Source organism: Hippopotamus amphibius, chromosome 12 (assembly GCF_030028045.1).
Source record: "Hippopotamus amphibius kiboko isolate mHipAmp2 chromosome 12, mHipAmp2.hap2, whole genome shotgun sequence".
Taxonomy (NCBI): Eukaryota; Metazoa; Chordata; class Mammalia; order Artiodactyla; family Hippopotamidae; genus Hippopotamus; species Hippopotamus amphibius.
In genome coordinates, this window is record NC_080197.1 from 91,365,456 (window position 1) to 91,389,289 (window position 23,834).

At 39.6% G+C, this 23,834-nt stretch overlaps 1 protein-coding gene across 3 annotated transcripts in view; it reads right to left on the reverse strand.

The window, feature by feature from the left end:
- ANO6 (anoctamin 6) overlaps positions 1–23,834 on the reverse strand; it is a 198,685-nt gene that overhangs the window by 35,327 nt on the left and 139,524 nt on the right. For all 3 annotated transcript variants that reach the window (XM_057701117.1, XM_057701116.1, XM_057701115.1), the window contains 3 exons: positions 16,407–16,512; positions 11,439–11,499; positions 1,872–2,014 (listed from right to left, as the gene is read on the reverse strand). In XM_057701117.1, the coding sequence (XP_057557100.1) occupies positions 1,872–2,014; positions 11,439–11,499; positions 16,407–16,512 (310 nt within the window). The remainder of the gene's footprint in view (positions 1–1,871; positions 2,015–11,438; positions 11,500–16,406; positions 16,513–23,834) is intronic.

The following is a 23,834-nucleotide window of genomic DNA, read 5'->3' on the forward strand; positions in this document are numbered from 1 at the left end:
CAGAGACAGCCCAGAGCCTGTGCAGGACAGAAAGTTTCCAGAGGTCTGCACATACTAGGTATTCAATATGTGCTTCTTGGTTGAGCTTTATGTATTAATTAGGTATAACTATGAATTTTTAGAGTTCCCATTTTATAGTTTATATGAATAATGCAGATTTTTTTAGAGATGAAATCAACAGTGTGATCATAGCTGCAAACGTGTACATGGCATTTACTTGTACCAGGTGCTGTTCTAAGTAGGTTCTATCCATTAACTCAGTCAATCCTTACCACAGTCATATGAGGAAGCAACTCTCTTATTCCTGTGTTATAGCTGGGCAAACTATGGCACAGAGAAGTTATTAAGTTGTCCGAGATCACTCAGCTAGTAAGTTGCTGTGTTTGGATATGAATTCAGGCAGTTTTGTTCCCCAGGCCTCACCACCGCACTGCTGGTCTCTCTAGACAGCAGAGGATGTGTTCTCAATCAAAGTAAAACGAGGAGGAGCGATAAGGAGAAATGAACCTTCATCTTCACTTCTTTAACAAGCAATGTTGCAGTGGAAATGGAACTTATTAGTTGGCAATTTAAAATTTAAAATGGGAAGATTTAAATTTCCAAAATGTCTTTTCTTCAGTGTGCACTGTATGTTGCCAATAACATAAGCTTTTGTTTTTCAGTATTCAAAAACGTTATGAACATCTAATTTTGTCCAAGTTTCAGCTTTCATTTCTGAATGTACAATCTTTTACCAACACATGCTTTGACCCCGTCTTTGGCTGTAAACAATGGGAACTATTCATAATGGGGATTAGTTGAAGCTTGTTACATTGTAAAAGACAAATGTCACCTTCTGTTGGGTAACTGAATCTCTTTTTTTTCCATTTATAAAATGAGGAGGTTGAACTGCTCCCTCCAGACCCTTTTAGTGCCAACATTCTGTAAATCTGTGATTCAATTTATAAAATCTATAGTTGGAGACATTTTCAGATGCTCCTGATGAAAGCATTTTCTTTCCAAGAGTTATTCGTATTCAAAACCTACTGTCCTTATGCTGATGACTGCGAGTAAAATCAGCTCTAAATTTTCTGTGTTGCTGGAAAGAAGCAAAAATGCAGATGATTTAAAAAAAAAATGGTCTTTCACTGGCTTTGGAATGTTTATACAAAGAGATTACAGTTTTATTTTTTTAATTCTGTAGCAGCAGTAACAGCAGCAAATTTACCTGTCCAATTATATAAAATGCCTAGCATGGGGCCCGAATAGAGTTGGACCTCAACAAATGTTTCCCTTCTTCTCTCCTTTCTGATTTTAGGATAAGAGCTACACTGCTTTGGGCACATCCCAACCAGAAGGGGGAGCAGGGACCAGGGCGCAGCGTGAGAGGAAGGGGCAGCTAGTCTACGACGAAAAGGGGCTGAAATAATGGACCATGTGAAAAATTGCGAATCAACTATGAAAACCAATGTGTCTTTCCTTCTACATCTATGTCACAGAGTCTATTTTTTTGCATTTTTATTGGTATTATGAAAGGGCATAAATCAATGCATCTTATACATTTATGTCAGAGTTGTGGTTTTTTTTTTTCTTTTCATTTTTATTGTTATTATGAAAGAAGGGACCACGTATCTCCTGTGTCCACTGTTCTAAGCAGCACTCCTTCACTTTGGCTGTATGTTAAAAATCACCAAAGGAGCTTTAAAAAAACATTCCTGTGCCAGAGTGCACCCCGGGCCACTGAGTATTATCAGAGTATGTAGCAACGGACGCCAGGCATCAATATTTTTTAAGGCTCCTCCTCCCCTCCCCCCATGATTCCAATGTGCAGCCAAGGTTGAGGACCCCTGCAATGAAGAGACTGAATTGCATCTAGATAACATCCTCTTTACCTGAGTGATCTCATTTATCACCACGTGAGTACACCGTGCCTCATATTCTGGCCGAGCTTGTTCTTCCTGCTGTAACTCGACAGTGTCCCATTCGTATTCAAGTTCTGCCTGGCGCCGCTTCCAAAACTCCAAAAACAAGGTAACTACCAAAGAGAACAGCATCATGTGGATCTTCAGTGATGACTGATGCTTCAGAAATCTGTACTGAATCCTGTTCATTATCCACAACACTTTTCTATGTGGTCAATAAAGTCTAATTTTACTTATTTATAGGTGATACTAATATTTAAAAGAGAGAAAAATGAGTTAATACTTTTTTTAAAAAGGAAAAGGTTGCTAATTTATTCAACTTGTGAAAACAGACTATAGCTCATGGGAAGGTAGTCATGGGATGGTCAGAAGGCACCTGATTGTGTCTACTGTTAAGCATCTGCTCCAGTTACTGCCAGTGAAAAGACACAGGCAACTATTATAATTCAAAGCAGTTCATGGTCCATCCTTTAGTCTCCTTCTCCTTGCATCCCTCTCCCTCTCTTCCTTCCAAAGGGTCTGGGGGTGCAGGGATGAGAATGCTTCAGTGGTCCCCAAATCTTTATTTTCTACCATACAAGTCACCCCAATTAAAACAATATTCTTAAATATGGAAAACGGGTATTTTTCTCAATCTTGTGTAAAGTATGAATAAAATAATTTTTAGAAATCTATTATTTTTCAAGATTTGTAACTTCAAATACTAGACAAAAACAGCATTAAATGTTCATTGACAATGTGGTTTCAGGGTAAACCTCCTAGGTCCTTCTTCCAATCAGACTCTTCAAGCCCTTCCTATATAGAGATTCTGGAATAACCACTGTTCCATCCACAAATATTCTTGAGTCTCTACTAAGTGCTGAGAATAAAGAGAAAAAAGATATGGTCCCTGCTTCAGCTCCTAGGTGTACAGGAATTACAGTGAAGTGATCGTTCCAGTGGACTTTTAAGAGGGCTGTGATCAAAGCAAGCACGGGGTGCTCTGGGCACACAGCTCCAGGACGTAACAAGGCTGTCCCAGGAGAGGGGACCACTGGGGCGAGTTCGGAGATGTCTTAGAGATGATCAGGTGAAGGTGGAATGTTAAGGCCATTCCCCCCTAGGGAGCTGTGCGTGCAAAGGCAAGAGGCCAAAGAGACCCAGGTACTTTCCAGGAACCGTAAATAGTCTGGAAGTGAACACAAGGTGTGGTGAGGCAGGTGGGGCAGCCAAGTGGAGAGACGGCAGGGGCACATCACAGACGACTCTGTGTGCCTTAAAGGTGGAGGAGACTTTGAAGGTGGTCAAGAGAGAGACTAAAGGCAGGGAGACCTACTGGCAGGTCCAGGATGAGACCTGCTTCAGCCAGAAGGTGAGAGAAGACGGTGTTTTAGCAGGTAGACAGATTGGATGCAGGTATGATGGAAGGAGGAGGAAGAGGTCAAGGATACCTGCCAGGTTTCTGGCTTTGGTGATGTCCTTAATTCTAGTGCCATTCTCTGAAATAAGAAGGGCAGGAAGAGGAGCAAGTCTGAGAGAGAAGACAACTGATTCGGTTCTGATGAGCCACCTGTGGGTTCCAGGAGAGATGTCAGGTAGGCAGATAAAAGTCTAGAACTCTGGAGAAAGATCTAGGCTGAGCCAAGAATTTTTCCTGTTTCCAGTGGTAACTTGTGGGGCGTGAGTGGATGCGCTCTCTGGATGAGCTACAGAAGGGTAGCTCTCACCCTGCCTGCACGTGAAGCCCTGAGAGCTCTTTGAACATACTCAGCCCAGGCAGTACCCCAAGATTCTGATTTTATTGGTTTGGACTGGGGCCTGTGCACTGTTTTTTGTTTTTGGAAAGCTCTACTGAGCAGTCAGTGTTGAGTATCAACCTGTAGAGCACAGGGAGCCTTTGAGTGCAGAGCAAAGAGAGGCTGCCCTGAAATCCTGCAGACCCTGCCGCGGGCAGCCGGAGACATGGGGGAAACCTCGGGACGGGCTGTGAGGAACATGAAAGCAACGCTCCCCGATTGCAAGGACAATAGAAATGCTTAAAGCACCCACTTCCCAGCAGTGTTTGTTCTGAATTTATTGATTTTCCATTAACAGTGAGTGAGAGTAGAGATAATCTGGACATTGGAATCAAGTTCGATTTCTAGTTCTGACAATCATTAGATGCGTACTACCAGCTAAAATCCTTCGATGTCCTGAGCCCCTATTTCCCCGTATGGAAAATGGGGGAAACAGAACCTACCTCATAGGCTGTCGTGACCTTAACGACATAACATCTGTAAAGGTGCTCATGACCCTCTGGCGTAACTGCTATTACTATCCCTACTGTGGACACCAAGAAACAGGGGCACAGAGAGCTTCAAATACTTGCCCAAGACAGGGAGGCAGGTACCAAACCAAGGCATCCTTGGCCCCAGAGCCCAAGCCCTTCTTACGATGCGGTACTGCCCAAGCCACCTGCTCTACAAGCCGCCTTCCTTCGGGTCCGTTCCACGGTACCCGCTCTGCTGAGATGTCATCACTGCTCGCCTGCCCAGCGTCTGATTCAGGCACGCCTCCTCCGGGACATAATGCTACTAACCGCCCTCTGTCCCCCACAGCCTCTGTGGGTGCACTAACCCTCACGAGGCCACTGCTGTGATGACCTGATGTTCACAAGCAAGGATAGGTGGCAGCCCAGCTTTTTGCCACAGATGCTGCTGTCAGTGGCGGCAAAGAGCACACAGTCAGTGGGGGAGGCCACTTCCTGTCTCCTACTTGGCTGGGGAGCTGCAAGGAAGCTAGTCCCCCTGTGCAACTCTGAAACCTAGTGTGGGAGTTACGTGAGGCCTCCTGGCCTCTGTACCTGGGAATGATGTCCCCCCCGCCACCAGCCCCCCAAGCTGCAGCTGACGTTGTAATCCGCTGCCCCATCAGGGAGCAGAGGCGACAGCCTATAGTCCACCAAGTTCCACCACCTTGCATGACAGCTACAGGGGGACGAATTCACACTGGAGAGGGAAGGCTACAAAGCCCTTGGGTATTATTTCCTGACACTCTCAGGTCACCCAAATATTGCAAATCCCCTAAGTAAATAACTCGCAAGAGAAACAAGCTGGTTTGCTTGTCAGACCCTTGACGGCAGGACTGATTTGGCTGCTGCCGCTCTCAGGACGGTCCTCTCTCTCCTTCTGTGCGCCCTTCCCAGAAAGAAAGAGCCTGTTCCTCATTTATGGGTAAGAGAGCATTGGGGACTCCCTGACCAGAACCTTCAAAAACAGGCCTCTGTGTGGGAATGGAAGTGGGGTGCCCAAAGCTCAGGTCTCCTACAGCCTCATCTGGCCGAGACCACGGCCAGCGCAAGGGGTCCCTGCGGAGGGGTGTTGCGTATAGAGGGGGACGCCTCCACCACTGAGAACCTGCCCAGCCATCCATGCCCTTGCCCCCACTCAGGGGGAATGAAGTATCTATGGGACGAAAGCCTTGAGGGCACCAGGTAACTATGGACCAAGCTGTACCTGGCTGCTCCTGCTGCCCACCTGACCCCTGCTGGCCTCATGGGCAGATACTCTGAAAAGAGACCCCTGCTTGAGGGAATGACCCAATTCTCCCCAGGCTGCATATGAAGCAGCACAGGATAGATAGGATGACACCTAGTTACTAAAGTCCCCTAGGCTCACATCTCCTTGAAAAACACCATGCATCCCCATCAAACAGAAGACCACTACTCTTTAAGTTACTTGAGAATTCTACTGCCAACGTTGCTTTACACCTTCCACCCATGAAGCTCTTTCTACTCTGTCTCCCCCTCTGCAACTATGAAATCCGCCCAGTGCTGGTGTACATTCTGCCAAAAAGGGCACACTTTATTCCCTACGCTGACCTCAGCGTGTGCGCCTCAAAATGGATAGCACTCACGCATTCTGGCCTATACTTGCTTCTGTGTTTATCGTTTATCATGCCCACCCGCGTGTCACCTTCATGAGGGCAGGGATTTGGCTTTGTTCACAGCGGAAACCCTAGCACACAGCACGCACCGGATAAGTCTGAGCTAAGTGAATGTACCATGGGAAGGCATCCCAGAAGCTGGGGGACCTCCGCCACCCGGGACGCCTGAAGGATGGAACCATCCACTCGGAGGGCCCAGATGACGGCAACTGCTCCCTGCTGTGCCTGACCATCCACTGTCCACCACGCACCGCTCTGCCAGTCACGTGGGCCTGGGTGAGCTGAGACGAGAATGTGACTGTTTTGACTGGGGAGGTAGTGGCAGCTCTAGCCCCTTAACTGCTGGGAGTTACTCAGGGTCGACAGACTGAGGCCTCATCGTGTGTACTGCCCTACCCCACAACTCCCACAAAGCACTAGGACCGCAGATCAGGGGAACCACTGGACCTTTCCAACCTAAAGAAAGCGACTGCGGATGAGAAGAGGGTATCTTTCCATTAATAGTCTCTTTATGAGCTCAGCCCAGAAAAAGCTTTCTAAAGCCACTTTGGATACCTTTCCTGTGTTTCTGTAATCCCTCTAAATTTTGGCTGAAATATTAGAAATACAGATGTTTTTGAAATTTTTATTGATTTTTCAATGGAGAAACTCCTCCATTTCCTCCTCTGCTACGTCAAGAAAATTACTTTTAAGAAAAGCAGCTTATTTTCACAAATTTATGTCTTCAAACATCTATTTTTAAAGGAATTCGTGATGCAGGACATGAAAGTCCACCTGCATTTTGGCACCTACAGGCAGGCATAAATGAAACAAACAGGACTGATCTCATGAGGCTGGAAGGCTGGGGCTTTCCTATTCCTGTTACAGAAAGAAGAGTCCATACCTGTACAGGTGAGGTAGGACCAAGGATATGTAACCATCATTTTCTCATTCATTTTTCAGAGCCCCACACAAGACAATGCGATTATATGAAATAAATATTTCTGCATCCTTCTAAAAGTCTGCTACACCTTTATTACTATACATTGCATTTTGTCATTGATCTAAAGGCTGATGAACCAAATTGTTTGCAGAGCTCCTACTCTGTGCTTCTCACTTTTTGTCTTTGGGGCCTCGGGTGATTTGCCTAATCTGCCTGAGTGTCATTTTGCCCATCTTTAAAATGGGAGTGTAACAGCCATGCACTTGCTCAGTATCTATTTAGCAACCATATCAACAGGAGATGATCTATGAAAATAAAAGTACTCTTCTCACAAAAAGCAACAGAAGCAATTTTAATCAGTGCTCTACGGGAAGAACAGTGGATACCGTTCCCCTTCCTCCCTGAACTTGAACATAAAGGGTAAAATAACTGCTTTTACCAAATCCTGAAATTGAGGAGTTCTGAGTGGGAGGCGATACGACTGCCGGATAAGCAAGAAATGGCCTGGTGAAAAATAATGAGTGGGGAGCAAATCCTTGGAACCTTGAAGGGCACAAACCCTGGGAGCTGCGGGAATGGGTGGCAGTTTCATAGTTCCTCATTTCACAGAGCCGAGAACTTTGCAGGGTCTGTGAACGAGCCTGAGAGCCTAGTATAAGCACCCAGTGTTTTGGAGTACTCCTGGGCCACGAGGCTGCTGACTCACAGTGCTGTGTGTCCTGGAGTAGAGCACCGGGACCTGGGGGGACTGCATGATGCCAGACAGGAATTTCCGGTTCTTTATCTTTTGCTCTCTCTCTCTCTTCCTGCAATAAAACAACTGGTTGGACTCCAGTGGAGAGCACCGCACTTATATTCTCTGGCAAACCACACACCAGGCAGCTCCAGTGGACTGGAGAGAGACAGGACTCTTATATAAACATACAATAAGAGAAGAGAGAAGGCTGCCTAGGAACTTGGGAATCAAAACCAGCTGTCCTCTTAATCAGGATATCACACAGCTAAAGAAAATAGGGATCAGATGATGAAGATTCCCAATACACAGCATTTTTGGTTGTATCCAGCAATGTCTAAGGACAAGACACACACTGGTAGTTGGGAGTGTTCTGGTCGCTTGAAGAATTTGCTGCGGAAGGGCTGAGACATTTTATTGGGCCTTGAAACTATTCAGACCTCTTTACTTACAAAGGCAGATGAGCTTGCTCAGCGTGTATTCCAACTTCCTAACTGAAAGACTATGAGTCTGAAAATACATATCTCAGGAAAAACAACAAGGTCCTACTGTAGAGCACAGGGAACGATACTTAATATCATGTGGTAAACCATAATGGAAAAGAATGTGGGAAAATGCATATATATGCATAATTGAATCACTTTGCTATACAGCAGAAATTAACACAACATTGTAAATCAGTTATATTTGAAATAAATAAATTTTAAAAATCATAATTCTTAAAAAAAAAAAGAAAAAAAAAGAAAATACATTTCGCAGACTCTCTTGCACCTAGAGTTCCAGATGTGGCATTTAAAAATGCCCATTAGGGGACTTCCCTGGCGCAATGGTTAAGAATCTGCCTGCCAATGCAAGGGACATGGGTTTGATCCCTGGTCCGGGAGGATTCCACATGATGCAGAGCAACTAGGCCCATGACCACAATTACTGAGCCTGCACTCTAGGGCCCATGAGCCACAACTACTGAGCTGGCGTGCCGCAACTACTGAAGCCTGCCCGCCCACAGCCCATGCTCCACAGCAAGAGAAGCCCCCACTCGCCACAACTAGAGAAAGCTCTAGCACAACAACGAACACCCAACACAGTAAATAAATAAATAAATAAATACCCATCAGAAGTATCTGTGTGTCACTTAAATCAGAAATGCAGGACTTCCTAGGTGGCGCAGTGGTTAAGAATCCGCCTGCCAATGCAGGGGACACAGGTTCAATCCCTGCTCCAGGAAGATACCACATGCTGCAGAGGAACTAAGCCTGTGCGCCACAACTATTGAGCTTGCGCCCTAGAGCCCATGAGCCACAACTACTGAGACCATGTGCCGCAACTACTGAAGCCTGCACGCTTAGAGCCTGTGCTCTGCAACAAGAGAAGCCACCACAATGAGGAGCCCACGCACTACAATGAAGAGTGGCCCCCTCTCGCTGCAACTAGAGAAAGCCCGTGTGCAGCAACGAAGACACAACACAGCCAATAAATAAATAAATTAACTAATTAATTAAAAAAAAAAGAAATGCAGCTGAACGGAGGCAGAGGTGGTTATAGGAGCTGCGCTATTTTGCTGGTATGCATGCAGCTGGAGACGCAGAGACCTGAAACTAAGAATCGCGACAGTCGTTTTCTGATCTCCAAGTTGCAGCTAGTTAGGGTGATGGCTTCCTGAAATCTCCCCACGCCTCCTTATGAGCCAGGTGTCTGGGTTTTTCTGGAAATCACTTGGCCCAGCCTTCAACTTAAAGGTAAAAATAAAAAATTGCAGCCATACAGCGAAGAGGCTGGCAGGGAGCATCAGAGAGCAGTAGGTAAGAAACGACAAGGAATGTGGAGGGAAAGACATGTTCAGTAACTTTACTTCAACCGGGGGTAGTTGGTGTTTAGGACCAACTAGGAGTCAGTATGAGTAGATGGACTGATTAGGTCTAAAAGGGAGGAAATTTTTCAAATAAGTACATGATTTGTGCTATATTTATTATAAAAGGTTTTCTATCCTCAACGTTTATAATTTCTAGGGAGCAGAAAAATACTCTGCCATGTACATCTGGGCGCAAAAGAGATGCCACAGGGATATGATTATGGTGATATGGAAAACTTCAGTTCTGCAACTGCAGGCTCTCTGTAATGAGGTTCACAGCAGTAGTTCTCATAAGGCAGAGGTAACAAGAAAAGCAATATCAGGCATTTAAAATAAAGACTTCATCATATACACATATCCTTAAAGATACACATAGGGTACTGCGAGCAGGGCTGAAATGTTTTCTGCATTCTAAAACCTGATGAAATAAAATCAGCAGCTCAATATGCCTGTCAGTTCTATAAACATGGTGTAGTTAATGATCACAGAAAGCAGGGTTGGCTAGGAAATTTGAAGTTTTTCTTTCCAGTGTCAAATTTAGTATTTTTGGCTTTAAGTTTCTTTTCATTAGGGCTATCAGCATCCATTAGTATATGGAGTTCAATAGATGTCTTAGAATTTTATAGATTATGAATCAGTGCTGAGACTGAGGTTTAGGCAATAGCTAAAAGTGCCCTGCCCATGTGTTCAGCACCCGTGCTCTTATTGGGATTAAAAAAAAAAAAATGGTGTATTTTACAGTGGAGGAGCGCAGAGAATCTTAACATATGAACTTGATCTTTATTCTTCCATGTGTCAACTATTAGCTAGTGTTTGATCTCCAGCCAAAACATGCTAGATGTCTGAATGACAATGTGACTTATTAGGTAAGTTTGGCCATCTTACAGTTTATTTTACGCAACAGTGGCAACTAATCTCTCTTAAAAGTGTCCGAAATAATTGGCCTGTCTGTTTTGTGATTCATTTGGGGAGCCTTCATAGGCACAACCACTGCAAAAGAGAAACACCACCGAGGACACCTGTAAACAACTGTATTCAAACGTGAGTCGCGTGTGTTGATGTGTTGTCTTCTCTAAAATAAGAGACTTGGTTCCGTTTCTTCCCCTACCCACCTATACCCGGAACTCTATTTTCAAGGACATTGAAATGCATTTATACATTGACTTACACAATGACATTGGAAATGCATTTATCTTTGAAAGTGGATATTTTTTCTTCTATGGTAGAGCATTTCCATCAATTAAACATGTAAAAGTCTGTATTTAAATAAAATGATAATTGAATCATTACATTAATGAGGCTATTCAAAATAAATAAGTATAGTATTAAAGCTTCTATATACAAATTATATTCTATAGGATCATATTTGTTCTAGTTATTAAACAGAATGTTATTATTATAAGAGTAGCAGCAGTGCTTATTAACTACTCACTCATAGAGAAGTGTGTAAGGAAGAAAGCTTACCTGTGATCCCTGTGTTGCTGCTTTGCCCCAACCCCAACCCTATGAAAGTCAGTTGGATCACGACTATGGGGGTTATTACAGTAACACCCCCCAGTGAATCATCCCTCCCTGTATCCAAGCCCTTGGGCAGTCCTCCCACTTCCTCACATTGTTGTTGGGTTGACCATGACTTGCTTTTGGTTGAAGGAACATTTGCAAACTTGATGCAAACATAGGTTTAAAAAAATGCCTGGAGTGCACGTCTCCTGTCTTGCTTCTCTTTGGAACCCTAAGCTTCCATGTGAAGAATCCTGGGCCAATCCACTGGAGGAAGAGAGACCATGTAGACCAAGACGAGCCAGCCCAGCCGAGCCCCACAGACCAACCCTGCCTGGAGAACCTCCCACCTGACACACAAAATCGTGAGAAACAAGACATGAGTGTTTTAAGCCACTACATTTTGAGGTAGTTTTTAATGCAGTAATTGACACAATGGCCTTAAGAATTATAAATGGAGTTTAGGGGGAGCTGAAGCTTGGGCAATCCAAGGGACTAAAAGTGGGTTACTTTAGTCACCTATATAAAACCATATAATGCTATTAAGTTCGGTAATTGTATGATCTTAGGGGTTTTGTTTGTTTTCAGTGAAGAGGCAAAAGGAAACTGAAAAAAGTGAACACAACTTACCCCATACCCCCATAAATACTGCAAAGACTAGGGTTCCAAAACTGTCAAAGATGCACAATTTCTGGAAAATACAATAATGACATATACATGAAACAGGTTCTTCACTTACTAAGATTCAGCAAATATGAACTGCTTTGTATATGCTGCAGTCTGGGAATTTCTTTTAAAGCTGTTACCTAGTTTGACAATCACCATATCTACTACATACTTACAGATGAGATTTCTCACCCTCTTGAAAGCAAGCAGCCTTTGCTGTTATTTACCAGAGTACATTTTGCAACGGAATCTTTCCATATCATGTTAAAGAAATAGGCACAGCTGCTAAGATTTCATTCTGTTGAAAGTCTCTAACATACTTTTGAATAACAGCTTCTTTTTATGGACTATGACGGTGAGTTTGAGGAAACAGAAGGGCCCTAAAAATACAATGAACTCCAAACAACTTTTAGATTTATGATTTGCGTCTTATTATCCCACCCTGGTTGAAGGACAAGTTCCTGAATTCCTGCATTTCTTGTTAAGAGAAGCACAAAGCTAGGGGTTACTCTGAGATGGCTCTCCCCCAGAAGAGCTCTGTTTCCACAAATCCAATGATGACTTTTCTGCCATTGCTGAGGGAAGCTTCCTTTAGGATAAGGACGCACAGATGCTTTTGCTGACGTTACAAAGGGTACAATGATCACGAATGAACACATGACATACTCTATTTACTAGTCCTGCTAAGTTTCACCTTTTTGCTAGTGTAAAAATAGTCTATCTCCCTCTACAAATTCCTGGAAAATCTTCCAATTAGTTACCGATTTTTCATTAGTGACCATTTTTATACCCCCTAAAAAGGTCTATGAAGTTAGTGGCAAACATGATAACTTTATGATAGATCCTATGAAAAGTAAAGAAGACATGGTAGAAAAGGAAGCCATAGGCTAAAAACAACCAACCAACCAAACAAACAAAAAAACAGCAAACTTTTCGGTGCAAAAGAAAATTTAAAGCGTTTCTAAGAAAAACTCGACTTTTTTAAGGTTCTTTCTGGATTGCCCTTTATACTGATATAAAATGAGTAAACTTTCATCTACATAAAAATGTTATTTTTGTAAAATAATATCCACCCGCCCATCTTCTTATATATCATTTTTCCAAAGCATATAGATGCCCCTCAACCACCCATATATACCCTGAGCAGGAAGCACAGTCCTGAATTGCTTGTCATTCAATTACTCCTCTCAAAAATCCAGCTCAAGGAAGACAAAATAAATGAGTGATCAATCTGGGGAACAATGCTCCCCAACGATTCCTTTACTCCTGGGATTCCATGGAACATGATTTCAAATCTTGTAGCTTTGGCTCTTATGAAACCATTGTAACAGGGAAGAGCTAACTCGGACTCCATGTTTAATATGTTTCTTTGATTTTAACCTTTGCTTTCCGCTGCTTTTATTATAATATTTTATTATAATTTTATAATCACACATAATGGTCTGCCTCAGGGAACCCTGCCGTCTGCCTGAATGTTAAACTAAAGTGCCTCTGCTCAGCTCACAGGCAGACGATCTGTCCTGCCCACCTGTGAATGGCTACAGAAAAGAAGAAATTAACACATCCCCTCACTGAAGTTAGTCATTCCAGGAGGTGTTTTGTAAGACTGACGGCCTTTTTTTTTTAATAACTTTTATTGAGATACAGTTAACATACAATAAACTGCATATATTTAGAGTATACAATTCTGTATTTTTTTTCTTATTAGTAATGTATATATGGCAATCCCAATCTCCCAATTCTTTCCCCCCCAGCCCTCACCGCTTTCCCCACTTGGTGTCCATGTTTGTTCTCTACATCTATGTCTCTATTTCTGCCTTGCAAACCGGTTGATTTGTACCATTTCTCTATATTCTGCATATATGTATTAAAATATATTTGTTTTTCTCTTTCTGACTCACTTAACTCTGTATGACAGTCCCTAGGTCCAACTGATGGCCGTTTTTACTTTACTGCCCCGTGCCTCTCCCACTCTATTCTGCCTTTTCACTTTACCTCCTCACCGACTCTTCCTAATTCTGTAAAAGAAACTGGCATCCAGACCCTGATACGATGGTTTTTTGGAGACACTAGTCTGCCATCTTCTTGGCCTGCCAGCTTTCTGAATAAAGTTGTATTCCTTGTCTCAGCACCTTGTCTCTGATTCATTGGCCTGTCATGCAGCAAGCAGAGGGAGCCTGGACTCCGTAAACACCATCTTTTCCAAGCTGTCTTTTAATGTCATACCTTATCCCTTATTGAAAATTATTATAGGAAAAGTCCTACAAGGAACAGTTCTGCATGTTTTAATGTTATCATTGAAAATTCTATCCAATGTTACTCCTCTTCTAGAAATCAATGTAAATCTCTCTCTATTTGATACCTCCCTATTTGCCCTGATACCTCCACCCACCCACTCCGGGAAGAGAAAATCCTATTATGCGGAGAAAAAGCCACTGGAAGCACATCTGTCAATGCCGGGGGCGGGAGGGGGGAGCAGCAAGAAAAGGCAAGTTTACTGCTAATGTCAAGCTCACGCCAGCTGCCTAGCTCAAGACAAGAGATGTGCCTTGCACTCCTATGAAAGGGAGTTAGGTGGCTTGGAGGAAGTTACCATTTTCGCCACATGTGTAAGAATCAAGGAACTGAGAGAAAGAATAAGATGGTTGGTCTCTCTGCAATACGTGCCCCAGGAGCAACACAGAAGCAGGAAGTAGGGGAGAAGATAAGCAAAGAGCTTTGTTGGTGAGAAGCTTAGCTTAGCTAGCTTGGCAGGATGGCGCAGAGAAGGAAAACCAGTTGTGTTAACAGCAGCCCCAAGTCAGCACACTGCTTTAGTCATGTGGAGCAGGAAAGAAGAGAGAGCTGTATACACAGGCATGATGATTTTAAGCAGAGGAACCACTTAGAATCTAAAAAAGTGACAATTTGCTATGCTTTCTTCCTGCAAAGAAACAAAATCAAAATTTTATAACAATGTATTTCAAAGAACTAAATATTATAACTTAACCATGTTTCATTTTATCTTGCCAGCTAAAAAGCTAAGAACTTTATTTAATGCTCAGTCACAAAAACAGTATTAATCCTGATTATTTTCATAACTGTTTCTTCATTTCCTTGATCCTGACTTTCTATTTCTATTTCTAATTTGTTAACAATTCTGGCATACACGTCAATTAGTGAATACTCCATCTCCTTCCAAAAGGAAAGAAATGAATATAAAAATGTGTAAATGAAGAAATGACTGAATTAACCAACAAAACAGAAAAGCATGAAAAGGTGCTTCTCTTTTTCTCCTTTTTTACCTTACTTCTTCATTTCATTCCTTTATTCATATTTCTTTTATATGCTTCCTTCCCTTTGTAAATCACTCTGACAAGACTCAAGGGATTTTTTTAGAAACTGGAAAAGAATGATTCATTTTTTTCCAAAACAATGACATATGACACAGGGACATATTTGAAATTCATGTGCTTCAGGATGGCCAGGTGGAGCAAAAAATATGAGAAAAGAGATGGGGGTTGGGTATGTGAAAAATAATTTCTTAAGGAAAACGGAATTTCCATTTGTACTTTGTGGAGTACAGTTTGCCTCTGGTATCATCACTCTCGCTTGCCTTAAGTCCAATGCCTGGGGATATACACTAACTAGTGACCTTTATAAGTCAGTATCACTGGAAGGCAGCTTCTGTCTTACTAGCTCCAAGTCTTTTACTTTGAGTGATCTATGATAGATATTTATAGTCTAGAACTTGTGTTGGTTGGAAGGGGGGTGGGCAATGAAATCTAATTTAATTCATAAATCAAGTGTAAAAATCTATGTGTTGACAATACCCTGCAATCATCTTAATTAAGGGGTGGAACAATTCTTCAAACATAGAGTTCAATTCAAGAGTAAAGTGCCTGGTACTACAGTCAGCCAGTGAGGAACACAGTAATAGAAAGGAAGGCGGATTTGCTATCATTTTCTGGCTTTATCAGCTAGTAGGCGGGCAATCTTGAGCAAATCATTTAATCTCTCAGATCCTCAGTGTTTTAATCTGTAAAATGGAGGTAACACCTGTTCTGCCTGTCTCACAGGGTTGTTTTGTGTGTCAAGTGATAACATAGGTACAAGAACTTTGCAAAGTAAAAACTATAAAGTGGCATCACTATCTTAGCAGTGTATTCAGTTAAAATAAGACTTACACAGAGTAGATCAGAATCTTTTGAGGTCATATAAAGATTCCTAAACTTTCATGGCAAAACTAGGTGACAGAGGAAAGATCAAGACAAGGAAGACTACTAAAAACTCTCTGAAGCAAGCCTTTCTTCCTGTCTGGTGTTTCTGGCTTGCCTTTCAGTAAGTTCTCTCCAGTGTCAATGCTTCTCCTAAACCTCCTGGATTTTAAGAGGTCATATAGCTCAAGACCATCTGCATGTATAAGGGGAACCAGATGTGTTTTGTGGGAATGTTTTGAGACAAAGTGAATATCTGTTATCATTTGCAGACAAAACCTTTGTTACACATTTTTATAAATACAGTCTAAATCTGACCAGCAAGGTCTTTAAAAATCCAAGCAGAATTTCAGCACATTTTCAAAGTGGGAAAACACAAGTACAGATTTCAGGTTTCTATTCACTTGAATTAAGGAAAATACTTACAATAGTATTTATGAGATAAGATAGGTTTGAGATTTCTGCTTTGATTATTGAAATACTCAAATAGTTTCAATTCCACAGTTCCTCACTGACCCTTCAGGAGATTTTAGATAAGGCTTTTAATTTCAATTTATTATCTGTAAATGAGGAATAAACACATACATTTTACATCTATCTTTCAAAATGAAGGTTGAGTTGAAAATTACCTTTCTAAATTCCTCAGAGGAAAAAAATATAATCACTATGTTGTACTAGAATTACTAGAAGAAAAAAAATCTTTCATTACTTATAAATGTTTGGAAAAAAAAAATACCTTTGAGGACTCGCAAGTAACATTGAGTTTCCAGAATGGACAATGCTTATCACATTGAGGACACATTATGATCTTGCCGCCAATGTCAGGATCACAAACTTCTTTGCTAAAGAAAAAAGAAAAATAAAATTTAATTAAAAAAAAATTTAATGAAGAGTACTTTCTACCAGCATAATAAAATTCAACATCCATTCATGATAAGAAAACTAAACTAAATTCTTATAAAACTAGGAATGGAAGTGAACTTCATTAACCTGATAAAATTTTGCTACATAAAACCTATAAAAAGCATTATATGTAATAGTAAAATGCTGAAAGTATTTCCTTTACATCAGAAACAAGACGATGGGTCCCACTATCACCACTTCTTTTCAGGGGAGGTCCTTGTGAGCACAGTAAATGAAAAAAACAAAGATAGGAGGAATGGCAAGGAAAGAAAACTGCTATCACTAACAGATTACATAACTGTCTATATGGACAACTCAATAAAACTTGCAGATAAATTATGAGAATAAATGAGTTTAGTAAGTTTGCTGGACACAAAATCAGTATACAAAATATATACAGGGTCACAAAAAGAAATTGTGTCTCTAAAGACCTGCAACAGTTAGGAATTAATTTTTTTAAAATACCATTTTTCAATAGCTTAAAAAATATGAAGAACCTAGGAATAAAACACTAATTCAAAATGTATGAAATTTACATGGAGAAAATGATAAAACTATTCTGAAAGAGTGAAGAACCTATATAAATGGGTACATTATCATGTTGATAATTTGGAAGAATCAATACTTGAAGATGTCCTTTCTCCCTTATTTGAGCTGTAAATTCAATAGCAGAGCAAAGCCTCAGAATAGTCAAGACATCTCCTAAAGAACAAGGTGCAATTGGGATAGGTTAAGAAAAACTGAACAAGAGAACAAAATAAAGAGTTCAGAAAGAGACCTCTGCCTACACCAAAACTGATGTATAACAGGCAGGATAGGTCCAGCAAATCAGTAAGGTAAGAACTGATGTTTGAATAAATAGAGCTGCTGCAATCCATACAGAAAAAGGTGAAATTGAACCACTAAATCCTATCATACACAAATCAATTCCAGGTGGATAATAAAAATGCAACAGTACCAACTCATTAAAAAAAGAGAATAATATCTAGATAACCTTGGGGTAATGAAAAATTCTACTAATGAAAAATAAAAAAGCATAAATCATAAAAGAAAATATTAATACATTCAAAATTTTTTAAAAATAAGAACTTGATTAAAACACCGTAAAGAGAGGAAAAAAAAATAGTCACTGACTGGTAGAAGTTTTGCAACATGTAAAAATGATAAAGGACTACTCACAAGAGTATTTTTAACTATCCTACAAATTAATAAGAAAAAACCCAGCAAACTGACAATAGGTTACACACTGCTCACTCTAGGAGAAGCCATGCAAATGGACTCTTATGTGAATGGGACTGGAGTTGCAGAATTAGTTGGCCTTGCAAATAGCTCAGTAAAAAATAAATGGGCATGAGAAACACTTCTAGAATATCTGAGTAAAGATCCTAGAAAACTTGCTCCTTCGTAAAGCAAAGACACTGGAAAAATCTGTCAAAATTAACCTCTGCAGAACTGCGGAAATTAAACAAAGGCTTCCAGCAGTCTGAGGAGTGTTTATTTGAGGAAAAACAGCTAAATATTTCCCATAAAATTTGTGGCATTTTAACTTGATTTATTGCTCTGCTCATAACCTCAGCTTCCTGGTGGCCTTTAAAACCAACAGTCTCAAAACCAAGGTAGCCTACCAGCCACTGAATGGGCAGAGTGGTTTGAAGTTACCAAAAAACAAAAAACCAAAACCCATCCCCAGAGAGCTGTCACTATTTGACCTATCTCAAGCTCATGCTATGCAAATAGCTCTATCCCCAGAGTGTCTGTTGAAAGCAACTGGCAGGAATTATTTAACATTACAATTGCCTGAGGCAGTGATACCAGTAGAGACTAACAAGATGCTGATTAGAAAACTTAGAAGGAAAAACTGGGTAATGAGATGTTCTGGGAGTGGGGTGGGGTTAAAAAGCTCCAACAAATTCCTAGCATTGTGGACTGTGCATATGGCCAGGAAAGATCTGAGAAAACCTTAATCTCTTAACTCTGGCTGACCTTGAGGTTCTGCAGAAGGAAGAAGTAAGCTAAGGAAGAGCTGCGAACTGCCTGCTGTAGTGCTGAAGGCATTCCCTAACACACAAACACAGAGCCACTTGGCAAGGGTTCAAAAAAATGATTGGTGCCAAGCACTGAAGGAAATCACTGTCCAATCATTAGCTGACAACTAAGCTTTTGTACACAAATCTCATAGCCATGCACGATAAACAATACAGACTTTACAGAATTTGTTCAAGAAAGTAAATAAATAGCAGCAGCAGCAGCAATGACTACAGAAGCAATAACAAACCCTGAGGAGGAGAAAAATCTGGTTTCCAGATCTGCCACATTATAATATTTAAAATGCCCAGTTTTCAACAGAAAATTACAAGATACACAAAGAAACAGAAAAGTTTGGCCATAACACAGGGTAAAAAAGAATTCAATAGAAATTCCCTGAAGATGTCCAGATGTTGGACTTACTAGACAAAGACATAAGTAAGCAATTATATGTATATTCAAAGAACTAACAGAAACTATACCTAGAGTTAAAGTATGTGAACATCTCATTGTACAGAGAATATCAATAAATAAAAATTATTTAAAAGACCAATTAGAAATTCTAGAGATACAAATATAATGACTAAAATGAAAAAATCACTAGAGAAGTTTCCTCTGCAGATATGAACTGGCTGAAGAAAAAGTCAGCTAACTTAAAACTAGGTCTATTCAGATTATCCAGTTTGAGAAACACAAAGAAAAAGAAATGACAAAAAATGAATACAGCCTCAGAGGTGGGTGGGACACCATCAACAATACACATAATAGGAGTGCCAGAAGGAAGGAGAGAAAGAATGGGGCAGAAAGAATATGTAAAGAAATAATGGCTAAAAAACTTCCCAAATTTGATGAAAACGTTAATTTGTACACCCAAGAAGCTCAACAGGCTCCAAGTAGTATAAACTTAAAGATATCCAAACATAGGCACATCAGATTCAGTGTGTCAAAAGACAAGAACAAAGAGAGAATTTTGACAGCAGAAAGAGAAAAGTAACATAATATATACAAAGACTCCTCAGTAAGATAAGCAGTTGATTTCTAATCAGAAACCATGGAAGCCAGAAGGGAGTGGGATGATATCATCAAAGTGCTAAAGGGAAAGACTGTCAACCAAATATTCTATATCCAGCAAAACTATTCTTCAAAAAATGAAGGAGAGTTTAATTAGGTCACATTTGTTTACTTTTGTTTTTATTTCCATTATTCTGGGACACAAATCAAAAAAGATATTGCTGCAATTTATGTCAGAGAGTGTTCTGCCTATGTTTTTCTCTAGGAGTTTTATAGTGTCTGGTCTCACATTTAGGTCTTTAATCCATTTTAAGCTTATTTTTGTGTATGGTGTTAAAGAATGATCTAATTTCATTTTTTTACATGTAGCTGTCCAGTTTTCCCAGCACCATTTGTTGAAGAGACTCTTTCCACCATTGTGTAGTCCTGCCTCCCTCATTGTAGATTAATTGATGACAGGTGTGTGAGTTTATTTCTGGACTTTCTATCCTGTTCCATTGATCTATATTTCTATTTTTGTGTCTGTACCATACTGTTTTGATGACTATAGCTTTGTAGTAGAGTCTGAAGCCAAGGAACCTGATTCCTACAGCTCTGTTTTTCTTTCTCAAGATTGCCTTGGCCATTCAGGGTCTTTTGGGCATATATCTGGAAAAAAACATGGTCCAAAAGGATACATGCACCTCAATGTTCATTGCAGCACTGTTTACAACAGCCAAGACATGGAAGCAACCTATATATCCCTCGACAGAGAAATGGATAAAGAAGATATGGTATATATAAAAACATGGTCCAAAAGGATACATGCACCTCAATGTTCATTGCAGCACTGTTTACAACAGCCAAGACATGGAAGCAACCTATATATTCCTCGACAGAGAAATGGGTAAAGAAGATATGGTATATATATACACCATGGAATATTACTCAGCCATTAAAAAGAACGAAATAATGCCTTCGCAGCAACATGGATGGACCTAGAGATTGTCATACTGAGTGAAGTAAGTCAGATAAAGAGAAATATCATACGATATCCCTTATATACGGAATCTAAAAAGAAACGATATGCAGAGTTTTTGTATATTTCTGAAATTAAACTGGGATTAATATGAACTAGATTGCTTTAAAACAAAATGTTAATTATAATCTCCAAGACAATCACTTAAGCAAATACCCCCCCCCAAAAAGTAAAAGAAACAACAAATTTAAATAGAATTAAAATGGTATACTAGAAAAAAGTTTATACAAAAAAAGGTAGTAATGGAGGAATGAAAAAAAAGACATAAGACATATATAAACCAAATAGCAAAATGGCAGCTGTAACTCCAGGCTTATCAGAAATTACATTAATGTAAATGAATTAAATATTCCAATCAAAAGACAAAAGGCAGAAATAAATGTAACAGAGAATAGATAAGCAAGAGAGAAAAATCAACAGCTGGTTCTTTGAAAAGATCAATAGAACCGACAAATTTTTAGCTAGACTATTCAAAAAAAAAAGAGAGAGAGAGAGAAGATGCAAATTACCAAAATCAGAAGTGAAAGGAGGAACATTACTATTGACCTTACAGAAATAAAAAAGGAATACAAGGGAATACTGTCAATAATTATATGCCAACAAATGGAATAATCTACATGAAATAAATTCCTAGAAAAACATAATGACTGAAGCTGACTCAAGAAGAAATAGAAAACCTGAACAGACCTACAGTGAGTTAAGAGACTGAATTAGTAATCAAAGAAATGCCTAAGCCCATATGGCTTCACTGGTGAATTCTATCAGCCACTGAAAGAAAAACTGATGCCAATGCTTCATGAACTCTTCTAAAAACAAAGTGGTAGAACAACTTCCCAATTCATTCTATGAAACCAGTATTACACCCATACCGAAACCAGACAAAGGCATCACAAGAAAACTACAAACTACTATCTCTTATGAGTATAAATGCAAAAATCTTCAACAAAATATTAGCAAATAAAATCCAGGAAATCAAATCAAGTAAAGCAAATCAAATCAAGTGGGATGTATCCAAGAATGCAAGGATCATTCAATGTACAAAAATCAATTTCTGTAATATGCCATATTAATAGAATAATGGATTAAAAACTAGGAATAGAAAAGAATGTCCTCAATTTGATAAAGAACACCTATGAAAAACCCACAGCAAAGATCACACTTAATGGTGAAAGACTGAATGCTTTCCTCCCAAGATCAACATCGTACTAGAGGTTTTAGTCAGGGCAGCTAGACAAGGAAAATAAATTAAAAACCTCCAGATTAGAAAGAAATAAGTAAAACAATTTCTATTTCAGATGACATGATATACTACATTAAAATCCTAAGGAGTCCATTAAAAAACTATTAGAATTAATAAGCCAGTCCATCAAGGTTATAAGACACAAATCAATATATAAAAAGTAATTGAATTACCATATGACCCAGCAATCCCACTACTGGGCATATACCCAGAGAACACCATACTTCAAAAAGACACATGCACTCCAATGTTCATTGCAGCACTATTTACAATAGCCAGGACATGGAAGCAACCTAAATGTCCATCAACAGATGAATGGATAAAGATGTGGTACATATATACAATGGAATATTACTCAGCCATAAAAAGGAACGAAATTCGTGTATTTGTAGAGACATGGATGGACCTAGAGACTATCATACAGGGTGAAGTGAGTCAGAAAGAGAAAAACAAATATTGTATATTGACACATATATGCGGAATACAGAAAAATAGTACAAATCAAGCAGTTTGCAAGGCAGAAATAGAGACACAGATGTAGAGAACAAACATCTGGACACCAAGTGGGAAAAGTGGGGGGGGAAGGGTTGGGGGGGAATGAATTGGGAGATTGGGATTGCCATATATACATTATCAATAAGAAAAAAAATCAAATTGTACACTTTAAATATATGCAGTTTATTGTATGTCAAAAAAAGAAAAAGTAATCATATTTCTACACACCATGAATGAATAACCTAAAACTAAAATGAAGGAAACAATTTCATTTACAATAGCATCAAAAATAATAAAATACTTAGAATAAATTTGAGAAAAGAAGGGTGAAACATGTACACTGAAAACTACAAAATATTGATCAAAATTAAAAATGACTTAGTCTGTGTTCACAGAGCAGAAGCCTTAATATTGTTAAGATGGCAATAGTTCTCAAAGTGACCTACAGACTCAAAGTAATTCTGGCTTTTTTTCAGAAATGAACAAGCTGATCCTAAAATTAACATGGAAATGCAAGGTACCCAGAATAATCAAAACAATCTTGAAAAACACAGTTTTGAAGTTTCCAATTTCAAAACTTACTAAAAAACTATAGTAATCAATATAGTGTGGTATATGCATAAAGGACAGACATATAGATTGACAGAAAAGAACTGACAATCTATAACAAACTCTTACATTTATGGCCAATTATGTTTTGACAAGGGTGCCAAGACAAGCCAATGGGGAGAAAATAATCTTTACAAAAATGGTGCTGGGAGACCTGAATATACACCTGGGGAGAAAGAAAATTGAACCTTTACCCTATACCATTTACAAAAATGAACTCATAGACCTAAAACTATAAAACTTTTAGAAGACAAACATTGGGGAAGTCTTCATGACTTTGGATTACAAATGCTTTCTAAGATATGACACCAAAAGCACAAACAATAAAAGTAAAAAATCAGGTAAACTGGACTTCATTAAAATTAAAAACTTTTGTGCTCCAAAGGATGGCATCAAGAAAGTGAAAAGACAGTTCACAGAATAGGAGAAAATATGTGCAATATAAATATTTGATAAGGGGCTTTTATCCAAAATATATAAGGAACACTTAAAACTAGACAATACAAATTATACAATTAAAATGGGCAAAGGATTTGAACACACATTTCTCCAAAGAAGATATACAAATGACAAAATAAGCACATGGAAAGATGCTCAACATCAGTGGGCACTAGGGAGATACAAGTCAAAGCCACGACACAGCACTTCATACCAACTAGGGTGACTAATATTTATTTATTTGTTTGTTTGTTTGTTTGCTTGTAACCCAGCAATAACAAGTGTTGATGAGGAAGTGGAGAAACCGGAATCCTCATACATAGCCACTGGGAACGTAAAATGGTGCAAAATATTTAAAATAATACTTTGGCACTTCCTCAAAATGTTAAATCTAGAGATACCATATATCCCAGCAATTGCATTTT